Raw genomic sequence first — 12,912 nt, 5'->3', positions numbered from 1 at the left:
ATAAAATTTATTTTATATATTTATATATATCCACTAAAGGAGGCAGGTAGTAGTGGAGGATCTACCATGAATGATAAAGCATTAAACTAAAAAAAAAAAAAGGGAAAAAAATCACATATTTTAATTGTGAAGAAGACTATTTCGGATTCTTCAGTACTATATCTAAGAATCTTTAGTTTAAAATCATCCCACTTAACATGTTTCTTCAATCCATTTTAATCATCCACTCAATAGTCTCCCATATATATCCAAAGATGATCATTGCTTTTAGGCCAGGAGATGATCAATGATCGATATCTCATATAATTTTAGTTCAATTTAATTTACAAAATCTTAATTTCTGATCCCCCCCAGTCGGGACACCCTTCACCAGTCACATCAATTTGAATAAAATCTTTTGTTTCATAATTTGTTTTTATAAATTTTATGAAAGTGGCTTTGGGGTCTATGGGTAGGGGATAGATATAGAAGGTTGAGAGGGGCCTACAATGGGGGAAATGGACAAAGGTAGGTTGCTATGTGCTGGACAGGGTAACGACCATGTGGTCAAAATTGTGTCTAAGTTCATGTACCTGGGAGACCCCCTTTCGTTGACGTTTATTTTATTTATTTATTTTCACTCATTATCTCACCATATGTTGGTGGCTCTTTTTATATTAAAATTAACAAATAAATGCTAATTGCATGTTTATGAAAGAAGGGTTGATTTCTTGTGTAGTTTATGGTTTCAATTAAATAATGTTGCCTTGCACCCAATAAGACAGGGTTTTAATTCAAAATTAGATATACTTTTTAATAAAACGATAATATGATTTGAATGATGAGTTTTGATTAAATATGACACATAAAAATAATAATAAGTCGGACTATAATTTAGACAATCAAAATTTATCTTAATCAGTGTTAAATTTACTAAAATCATCTTATTTTGATTAACTCGGGTGTCGTTTCTCCCATTTAAATGTAATTAATCATTTTTTTTATACTAAAATCACGTTATCTTGAGCTCTAGATGGACAAGAAACATCTTCCTAATTGGCTTTTCTTCTTAATCATAGATGATTAATAGAGTATCTTAGTGGTTGCTTTAACTTAATCATTTTGTCTGATGAATATTGGGGCATGATGGACGATGCCAGCGGCAGGTTCATGCACAAAAAGCTAGCACCTAGTCGGCTATCCATTGCATTGGCAATACACACCCAACAAACATGGTCATAATGCCATAAATTACAACTCACTTTCATTAATTAATTCCATTATTATACACACACACATATATATATAATATAATACCTATATGGAAATTTTCAAATAAAAATCAATAAAATTTTAATATTAACAATTAACAATTATTTATTATTTAATTCATCAATAATTTACAAAGTATCATATAAAATACCAAAACTTCATATTTAATTGGGGCCAATTAAATTAAAGGTTATCTCGTCAATTTTCAATGTTCAAAGACAGCCAGCTCCAAGAATAATAATGGGAATATAATTGAAGTGGTGCAGACTGCAGGTCAACTAACCCATGATCATCATCAATTGCACCTGCAGCTTCCACCCTCTCTCTTCATCATTACGTCCAGGACTGCAAGCTTGGAATCAATGGCTTGGGTCTGGGTCTGCCATCTTGGGGATATTGAATAAAAATGAAACATAGCCCTCAGGGACATAACCCAGTCATCGGGCCGAGCATTAAAAAAAATGATGTATCAGTGTCCGAATCTTGGTTATTGTGGTTTTTGATTTATATTTTTTTTTTTTGGGATTGCGGAGTCGAGTGGTAGTGAGGGTGTCCGCAATGAAGCGTTATTTAAAAAAAAAAAAAAATTAAAGGGGCAAGCCATCCAAGCTTAGAAAAGGGTTTAAAGATTAGGGAGAAAATGATTTATTTATGCAATCTGTTAATAATAGAAGAGATCATTGTCATTTTTAGAAACTAAGAGAGTTTTGTGTAATTTTGTTAAACCTCAAACTAAGGGAGTTTATGTAATTTGTTGAAAATAAAACATATACAAAAGAATGAAAGATCTGTGGAACTCTTGATTTTGACACTTATTTTAAAATATGTGCTCTAGAATAATAAATGTATGTTTAAAGATAATAAAAATACTAATTGTTGAAATAAAATCTGAAAATAAGATGTTATTTGAATAATATACTTAGTTAATAAATTAACATAATTATTATTCGAGTACAATTGTGTATTAGTCGAGTAATTATATCAAAAAAATTCAATTTAAACTAACATTCAAATTTTACTCTAGTACAATCAATTTAAACTAATATTCAAATATTATTCAAGTATAATTTTTTGTTAATTGAGTAGTTATTTTAAAAAAAATCTATTTAAACTAATATTTAAAAATTATTCGAGCAATGAACATTAATTGATTGAGTAAAGTACAACACTAAAGGATTTAATTGACTAAGATTTATTTTAGTCAAGTATTATTTGTGTAAGTTAAGTATTATTTCTTAACTATCTTTGTACTTAAAAAATTAATCGATTAAGAGTTATTTGTTAATTGAGTAAAATTTATTTTAGCCAAGTAATATTCTTAAGCAAAAAAGTATTTAAAAAGTTAATTGATTGAGAATTATTTGTTAATCAAGTATTATTTGTTTCAATCGAGTAACATATTCATATAATCGAATAACATTTCAAAAGCAATAATATAGTTAAAAAGTTAATTGACTAAGAGATGATTGTTAAACAAATATTATTATTTTTAATCGAGTAATAAATTTTATAGTTGAGTAATGATATATTTGTTTGATAATCTTAATTGAGTAAGATTATTTAGTAATAGAATAATGAATCATTTAATAGATTAAATATTAAAACTACTCGAGTAATTTATGGTTTCACTCAAATAACATAGTCCTATTTGACTAATAGTTTTAAAAATTTTAAAATTATAGCCATTTAAGACTACATTAAATGTGAACTGTTCTTCTTTTTTAGACAATTAAATTTTCATTAAATGATGTTTAAACAAATATAAGACAATTTTCTCTTAAATATATAATTAATTGAAATTACACATACTAATCATATATATATATATATAGTGAAAAAAATGGTCATATATATATATATATAAATAAAACTGATTTGATTAGAAAGCTTTGGTAAAAAGCTATTGGGAAGTCATTGGTGTCTTTAAGTCAAATTCAAGTACCTATGAATACCCAAAGGATGCACGAAATTGAAGGAGCTGATCTGATGGAAAATCCTCTTGAGGGGAATGAAAAAGAAAAGAAAAAAAAGAAAAGCAAAGATAAAGACTTATTAATTTTTATTATTTTTCTATTTTTAAGTTTTTCATATTTAGAGAGAATGAAGAACTTTTATTATTTTATCATTCATAATCTCTATTTGTATTCTTAAATTCTTTTTTTTATCTCTTTCATATTTTTTTAAAGGGTGTTTATTCTGTGAGCTTTTGTTCTACATTTTTCTCTTTCAAATTGTTACAAGTCTTAGTAACTTATTCCAATAAAGACTTGAAAATGTTACAATTGAGTCTTATAAAATTGACAATAATAAAAGATAGTGCTTGTGTCTTTAGACAGGCATTGAGTAGTGGATATTTTTAAAAATCTTTAATGAGTAATCAAGGTAATAGAGTAATAACCCGAGTTGAGTTGAGTTACTTAAAATTTTATGTACTTGCCTCTTTTAAATCTCTTACATTTGATTTTCATATTTTGAACACTTTCAATTTTAATTTTGTTTCATGTTTACAACATTTATTTCAAAGTTATAAAAATGTTAAATCAATTTTTGTATAAATGTTTTATTAAATCGAGAAAGTTTTGAAATACCCAATTCTTAGGGTGCACATTCCTACATTTCTCAACAAGTTTATTGATCCTTGTGCTACATTCGGATGTCCAAATTAATACTTATCCTTTCTTTTTTGGGTCAATTGAGTATTTAAAATTTTAAACTTGTGTTAGTTTAGTACATACCACTAGCTAGTGAATGGATAATTGCATGTTGTTAAACTAACAATCTATCAAAATGATTAATTTTTTAATTGAATATATATTAAGTATTAAATATACATAGTACTATCTATTTAATTTATTATCCATATTTGAATCATTTATGATATATATAATTAGATATAAATCCAAGTTTAAGTATTCAGATTCGTATTTAATATTAGACTTGATTAAATATATTCAATCTAAGTCAATTAATTGAGAGATATTAGATAGGCAAGTTGTTGCCACTAAAATTGACATATTTAGATTTAGATTTAATTTTATATCTCTATAATTTAAATTTAGCACATTTGAATTATTTAATTGTGAAAAAGCAGAAAAAAGTAAAATAATCTGGTAAAAAATTAAAGTTAAATAATTCAAAATTTTTATATAAACAAAAAATTGAATCCATTTGATATTTGAATTTTAAAAAAATGAGTCAATTTAATATCTCTCGAGTTAACCTGTAATTTGAGCGACAACCACTAATGGGCTAATAAGAATTAATCGAAGACGAGTGCTAAATTGACACGATTTTTTATTTCTTTTTAAAAAAATATTGAACTCTATATTTTTATATAATATAATATTAAGGATGAAATTGAGTTTAGTTGGAGGGAGCTGAATTGCATCCTCCACAACACGACGTTATATCATATAGGTGTATGATCTCAACATTCTGTTGACCATTACTGTTGAAATCTAATCTACTATGCATCACCACAACTTTTATGACAATAACATTGCCCCAAAGGCCAATCAACTCGACCTGACTTGTCGGACTCGGACGGACCCATCGTCTCTTTTCCTGCCGGAAACCCACATAATTTTTCAGACTGCAAAAACAGCCAAGTGGCCGTCAGTAGCAGACCACCCATCACTCCCACTATTCTTATCATTATTAGCATTGCTTAATTATTGTGAAAAGCCAATAAGTTGGTTTGGTTTTCATTAGTTCTGCGTCCCCAGCTGACCGACCCTGATACGTATGTTACTATGAAATGCAAACGATATATATGTTCAGCCAGCCAATGAAGTAGTTCCCTTTGGCACCTAGCCACAGCCCACAGGCAAACTGGCAATCCGACAACCCCAGATGGGATTTCACAGGCACAGCTCGAGATCTTGCCTAAATCATGTTTGATTTGGTTGGGGCTCATGCTCATGCTCATGCTCATGCTTGCCCCCCACAATCCAATGACCTAATTAATTATTTAGTTTCTATGGCACAGATGCATTCAATGTGTTCATTCCCCTCTGGATAAGGTTTAATCCTATTTCCACATTTAGGGTTAGTAACATGCCTTGCCCATAGAAAATTAATCGATTTATATATCTTTTAGTCAACATTAGTGCGCTAATAGCGACCTAATTTAGTGTAGACGGCTTTTCCTTGATTGGTTGGCTATTTTTGTCCAATATGTCTCCATTACTTTATTTATCTCATTAATTGAAGTCGTGTTAATTGTGTCTCTTATGTTTATGGAATCATGTAATATATTTATATATAAAATGGGTATTCAAAATCTTTTTAATAACTCGTGTATATGCTTTTGAAATCAAGTCATTAAGTCCTTAATTTGATTCATGATACATCAATCTTTATATAATTGATTTTTTTTTCATCTTTTTCTAAAAGAATTTATGTCGTTATATGAAAAGTTAATCAAACTTAATTTTAGTCAAAATTAATCAAACTTGGTTCTCCGGTCACTTCATTGGTTGGTGATTCCAGGCAATTTCTTCACATGTGTATGCTTTGCTTGACTCATTAATCAAAATTCTATTCATGAGATCAAGTGATACATCCGAATATGGAATGAAAATGCTTCAACATTGTTTGAAAAAATCCGAGTTGATTCATGTATTGTTCGACACATTTGTCGGTGGACCAAACATAACTTACATCAAGATAAATATATGATTGATTTCCTTTTATCTTTTCCTACAAATTTTATCGATTCATACTTTATGTACATGTGGTCGATAATCAAAACAAAACCCTCTCAAATCTCGTAATCACTAGCCAAACGAACAAAGATTTTAATTAATGATTAATATTGATTTGGAAATTAAAGATTAATTATGGATATTGGGGGTTTGGAGCATTAGATCAATAGGGAACATTGCGTCCTTTACCATAAACCCATGATGAAAAGAAGTGTTTGTCTTGGGACAAATGAAGGGAAAATTAGTTGTCCAAGAACATGCCGAGAGATATTTGTACCGAAGAGGTCTATTCGAAGATTTGGTTCTTTGCAGTGATCCAAACATATATAAAAGGACACATGCATATTGTTTGCTTGGTCACTTTGCTTCTCGCCACAACCAACAAATGTTCATGTCATTGTCACGATCGACTATTCACATATATCATATGTCCATGGACCATAGTGGTTCTGTTTCACGCTTTCATTGAACCAGTGCTGTGGGTTACAATGCATGAGAGACTCCTCCACAACAAAACCAATTCCGTCTACTATTCTTCCCTTGTTATCTAAAGGGCATGTAGAAAACACACATAAAATGACCTTTTGCATTCTAGAATTGACTACTCCTTTTGTTTAAACATGATATCCACGAATTATTTCATATTTTAGTAAATAATCACTAATGATTATGTGACCATATTAATGTTAAGTGTCACACATTGTGTTTAGAGTGTTGTATTAATTAGGGTCGGCTCAAGAAATTGTGGGGCTCTCAACGATAGCTTAGGGCTGGTGGTTGGCATTGGCAAGGGTAGCGACACAAACTCTTTCTCTCTCTCTCTCTTTTGCACGCGCGTGCGCGTTAGCGGTCGTGTCCCGTTGGCCCTCTCTCTCTTACGCAAGCCATTTCCTCTCGTCTTCGGTCATGTCTCGACATCTCTTTCTCGGATTCGCCTCCTCCTCCTAGGTGGTTGACAAGTCGACCGTCGGTGTCCTCTTTCAGTCATTTTGGGCAAGGTTGGCACCCTTTACAAATTTTTTTAGCCCCTCTTTTTGGGAGCCAACAACTGTCAGTCGTCAGTAGTTTTTTTCTGGGCAACAGGACTAGTGGCCTTTAAAAATATTTTGGGGCTCGACGATTGTGGGCTGTCAATGGCCTCTTTTTGGGCAATAAAGTTGCTAACCTCCGAAAATTTTTTGAGGCCTCCTTTTTTCGGGGGCTCTAGCAATAGGTCTTAGTGACCTATGCCTTGAGAGGGCTCTAGTATTAATAATAATAAAGTTAGTGTCTTAAAATGAATAAATCACTTATTTGAATTGTAAAAATAGTTTCGCGTCGTATCAAAATAAAGATAAAACTTTGGATGGGGGGGGGGGGGGGGGGGGGATCTCCTGTTGTGAATATATACTATATGTGTGTGCGTGTGTGCACGCGCGCAAGAAAAGGATTGAAATAATAAAAGAGAAGGACATTGGACTTACATGGTTGGAAGCCCAAATACTCTATACCCATTGGGCCTTCGTCCATTAACAAAGTAGGCCCATATGAAGCAAGGCCTGATCAATTAATCTCAAAAATTCAAAGGACAATGAAATGGAGTTGGCCCAAAAAGCTGGTCCAACTACAAGATATGTATATTTTTTAACAAACCTTTAAGAGTTCCAAAAAATTAAAAATCCTTCCCCGTTTGGTATTTATTTTTTGATAATGTCATCTGGACATAGAGGTTGTACATTTTTTTTGTACACCCAAGAAACTGCTAGTACTTAAAACACTTTACATGGTAGAAAAAATTACAATTTTTAAAAACTAGTTAATAATTTTATAGAAAAATGTGTATAATTTTTTTAATGTATAAATGAATCAACATATCAGATTTGTGTACAAATAGTATTATCATTTATCTTACATGTATGTGCAAACACATACCTACATACATATTATACATGTATGTGTGTATACATACATCTATGGTACACACATACACATAAGTACATTTGTAAACGTATATGTACCTATATATGTCTATGCATGCATATATATTAGTGTAAATAATATTTGTTATGGGTATTTTTCGGATCACCTTTCTTATGGGCTGGATTCAACCCAACAGACCGGTTCAACCTCTTGAAGTCTAAGGTCGAGGTCATTAGAGTAAGGTCACATGTCGCCGAGACTTGAGCTCAAACCGCAGAACCAAGCGAGCTCCCAATGATGCTTTCAGTTCGTTGGTCAATCGTTCAGCTTGCATCACAAAAATATCGTGGAATAATCAGAGGCGACACCAGCTTGTCTTATCTAAGGCAAACCAGACCACTAATAATGCGGAATCCATTCCCGATTTTATAGAATTGATAAGGACATCTTGTCTCCATAATATTATTCTCTTATTTTGGATTTTATGAAAATTATACTCACCCCACACTATAAATAGGGGTCAAAGACCATTATATAGAGGATGAACAATAATGATATATTGTTACTCTGTCGGAAAAATTAGAGAACAGTTGTGGATTAGCCATCATTCTAGCTGAACCACGTAAAAATTTTCATGTGTACGATTTATTATTGGTTTCTCCTCTTTGTATTTGTGCTCATTTTCTCATTATAGGTCTAAAAATCACTGTCGATCAACTCCGAACGTCGACAGTACTCATATGTAAATAATATATATATATATGAATATATAAGAATTTTCTATATATGTACGTATGTACATAGGCATGGACATGTATATATTGCATGTATATGTACACAAAATACATGCAATGAAGAATTTTTTTTATTTTTCTAACGAAAGTTCAACTAGTGGTAGTCAATAGATGTAGTTTATTTTTAGTTTTTTAAGATAAAATTTTGAAGAAAATAAGTTTTGGTGTGTTAGTAAATTTTTTTAAAAAGTAGGTTACTATTTTCTGGTTGTAAGTTCAAAACTTCCTAACATAATTATTATTTTTTAAGCAAGCTACATAAAGGGTAGTTTGTAAAAATACTTTATACATGTACACATATATGTACATATTTTAACAAATATGCATACATATATAGGTATTTGTTTTTAATAAATAAAAATAAAAGATTTTAAAATTAACATCTAATCATTTATCTAAAAACATCATATGTAATTGAATCATTTAGTGAAATGAAACCCATTTGGGACCAAATATCTTCCAAAATGTTGTATCTATGCATAGAATTTGAGATTTAAGATTCCAAATTACAAATAAAGGGGTCAAATGACTCCATTCAAACACAACCTTAAAAAAGTTGGCATGAACCTTTGTGCTGACACTTGTAGTATGTTACAATAGATGTTTAATTGCAGCAGCTTTAAGGGGCAAAATATGTAAATGATTACTCCAAGATTTCATACAACTCAGAAGTACATAATTTGCTGAGAAGCATGCATATACTTACCATCTTTTCCATTTTCTTGCAAAAAAAGAAATAGGAAAGGTCTCTATGCTTGCATTTTAGTGTCCAATCTGTCAATGATGGCATCTGAACTATGACTTGATCTGGGAGGGAGAATTGAGGTTTCCTCCTGCAAAGGAGGAATAACAAATCCATCCTCAAATTTGTAATAAACTACATTATCTTGCTTAAGCTAGATACCTTGTGTTTCCTGAACAGGGTTTTTAAGATGTGTGGCTCACAAGCAAGCATAGAGACCTCTTAAGTTCTAAACCATTTGTATCACTAAGCATAACACAAGATTACACAGAGAAAAAAGAGGCTATTAACTAGATACAATGGCATGGAAAATGATTCAAGATTCTTTACTTTAACAATTTGACCAGTAGTTGGTATATAAAATAAGATCTTCTTCTCCAAGCTTGAAGAAAAGTGGGAAAGGGACATTGCCATCTCCTCTAGAACAGAACAAAGCAAAAAGTGGAGGAATGAAGCATAAGATTCTTCAGTTGGTGGCTCTTAGACAGCACCCATGTCAAAGTTTTAATCACATCACTTAGTAGAGCTACAGAGTCATTTAATCCTTGATCGACATTTGTGGACATTTCACAGTGAGCATTTATATGAACACAACCAGATACAGCATTTTCCAGTCAAGATCTATATACAATCTCATTGATCCCAGTCATCGTCCTCTTTCCTCGAGTTCATCCAGTCCAGCTCTCATCTTGGTTAGAACTTGACCATGTACAGCAGCCTAATCCGTAGAAGGTTCCAGTCTCCAGACCTATACCAAATGGATATATGACATGGAAACAGCACAATCTTGACCTGGCTAAGTTACCCACTTTGCTTCACTAATCTTCTTCTAGAGTCTAATGGCCACGATCAGTACTAACTAGTATGTTTATTAACTTATTTACAGCAGAACCAAGATAGAGCTCGGGACAGAAAGACCAAACTTGATGGATGAAACCGGATGAAATCATTTGAAAACCATGTTGTAAGTTCCGATCTGAGGCCCCCAGGGCCTGCCCCTTTGAAGATTTTGTTCCTGCAGCTTAACTCCATATGAATGAGATCCCATAAGCATGCTGCTATTCGGCATACTAGAGGCCATGGGCATTCCTTGATCTGGCACACCCCAGTTATATGGTTCTCTAGCCGGAAGATTCAAATTCGGATGCTCCTGTCGCTGCACAACCATGGCAGAGTGATCCGGAAATGGAGGTCTCCTGCTGTCCAGTGAAGAAGATTTAGTGTCCGGGAGGTTAACCGTGGTGATGTCATGGATGCTTGACCTCCTCTTATCCTTCCCTCCAGAAAGCTGCCGGATGAAGTACTTCTGGGCATGGCTAGCAACCTGAGTAGGGGTTCTAGTCGTCACGACGTTGCGAGAAATATTTCTCCAGTCCCCTTTGCCATACTTCTTGAGCCCCATCAAGAACAGCCTGAGGTTTCAATCATCAACACACCACAAAATAAGCTTCAACATCAAAAACTAAAATTGTTTGAAGACAGACAAAAGACATCCATAACGAGTGACATTGTGAAATATCCAACTCTTTTTCTTTTTATCTTTTTTAATTCCTCTGATCAACTATTTTAATTCCTTGTATGAACTATTTTAATTCCTTGTATGAACTATTTTAATTCCCTGGACCCTTCTTAAACCTCAATTTCAAACTTTAAAGCAACAAACATTGCCACGAAATTACAATTAGCAAATCTCTGTTACCTGTGCTCCTCCTCTGTCCATGGCACCCCCTTTTTCCTTTCATGATCAGCAGGCAGGGCCGACAAGCTTCGCTTCGCGCCTGGACTATGGAACTGCTTGAACCCATCATGGCCATGATCGTTCTCCCACTCCAGCCTGAAATAGTTGGTTTCATATCCTGGAATTGGAAACAATCCTGCCTCTATATCACTCACGTCTTCCTCCAATTCTCTGTACTGTTTAATCACATCGTTCACCGTCTTGCCGGGAATCAGAGCTGCCACATTGTACCAGCGATCTGGCGTATCCTTGTCGAATAAAGCAAGCGCCTTCTCGAACAGTTTGTTCTCTTCCGGCGTCCATTTTGTGCCTCTGCTTTCTTCGAACAACCAGCTTGAGTTTCTAGCATATGACGCTGGGAACAGAATTTCCATTCTTTTCATTGTTCTGCTGGTAACTTTAGCATACAGTCGGTGGGCATGGCAAAAACTAGAAGGCCATAGACAATGAAAACCCGAGAGGAAATGCAGAGAAGTGGAGACTTTTATGTGAGCAAGAATGCATCTAAGTCAAGAAGCATTTAAAGGGAATACAAAAATTTCTCTTTGACATGAGCATAAGATGGGGAATCTTGAGCAGGCCCACCTTTCCAATGCCCAAGGAAATTTCAAGAAACAGCAGAAGAATCTGATCTAAGCTTTTGGATGCTTTACCACATCAGAAAGAAGAGTATGATTAATTAAAAAAAAAAACACCCACGACAGTACCACAGAAAGAACAAAGGGAAGATCTTGGTGAAATTTGTGACTCAAATACTACACAAGTCAAAAAGATTCAAGAAAACCGGAACCCAATTGAGAAAAAGGAGAATAAACAGAGTCAGAAGGGATTTGACCAGTAAAAAGCTGGAAAAGAGAATATGGGAGAGATTAACTAAAAGCAAGAAAGAGGGTGAGAGTAAAGAAGTGAATCTATGTCTGCATCTCTACTAGGTTGTAGGGTGAAGAGAGATCTAAATAGCAGAAGAATAGAGGTCATATCTGTTGTAATGCCATTGGTTGCAATGCTTATTTGTTGGGGCCAGGAGACTTGCCTAATTGTTTTGCGCCAAGTGAGGACAAAATATTCGACCTGCTCGTAATACCATATTATCTTGTGCTAACCAAAATTTACAATCTAATAATGGTATTCATGTCTTGAATAACTAACTAGTATGTATTAGTAAAAAATTGTGTTATAATTGTGGCTTAAAATTTAAATTTGTTTGTAATTGAGATTTCTATTTTGACTTTGATTAAGATGTTGAATTTGACCGTCATTAAGATGTCAAATTTTATTTTGAGTGAAATTTATTTCATCTGAAAAAATATCCTTTTAATTTACCTTCTGATCAAAATATAATTTTTTGTATATATCTATAAATTAGTTCAGGTCTATAAATAGATGTTTAATGTCCTAGAATTCGTTGCATCTATATTACTACCGTAGTAGCAATATCATTTTAGTGATATTTTGGTAGTAGTTATATTACTATTTTATTGTACCAATATCATTATAGTAATATTTTATTTTTTTTATTTATAATTTTTCTTAATTTGAATTTTTTACGTTAAATTCTATGTTTGTTTGTGCAGTTGATAATTTATTTTCGATTCAAAATTATAATAAATTGAATACATGATAACTAACTATTATATTGGTAGGATATGAAGATATTATCATTGTTTGTATTCCAAAAAAATCTTATATATGGGGACCTGTAATTGAGGCCAAAATGAGAAAGCTTAGTGATTAGGTGTGGGGACAATGATAGACAAGAGTTTCTGGCAAGGGGCTGTCACT

The 12,912-nt window shown here is 32.7% G+C and overlaps 1 protein-coding gene across 1 annotated transcript; it reads right to left on the bottom strand.

Moving 5' to 3' along the window:
• Positions 1–9,387: 9,387 nt before the first annotated feature.
• On the bottom strand, positions 9,388–12,114 carry LOC127787961 (transcription factor DIVARICATA-like). Its single transcript, XM_052316066.1, has 2 exons — positions 11,092–12,114; positions 9,388–10,804 (listed from the first exon to the last, which is right to left on the bottom strand). The coding sequence occupies exons 1-2, from the start codon at positions 11,511–11,513 to the stop codon at positions 10,339–10,341; spliced, it is 888 nt and encodes a 295-aa protein (XP_052172026.1). The 5' UTR covers positions 11,514–12,114; the 3' UTR covers positions 9,388–10,338.
• Positions 12,115–12,912: the final 798 nt, after the last annotated feature.

Source organism: Diospyros lotus, chromosome 13 (assembly GCF_014633365.1).
Source record: "Diospyros lotus cultivar Yz01 chromosome 13, ASM1463336v1, whole genome shotgun sequence".
NCBI classification, from domain to species: domain Eukaryota; kingdom Viridiplantae; phylum Streptophyta; class Magnoliopsida; order Ericales; family Ebenaceae; genus Diospyros; species Diospyros lotus.
Note: the sequence above shows the minus strand (reverse complement) of the source record. Positions and strands in the feature narration are given on the sequence as shown.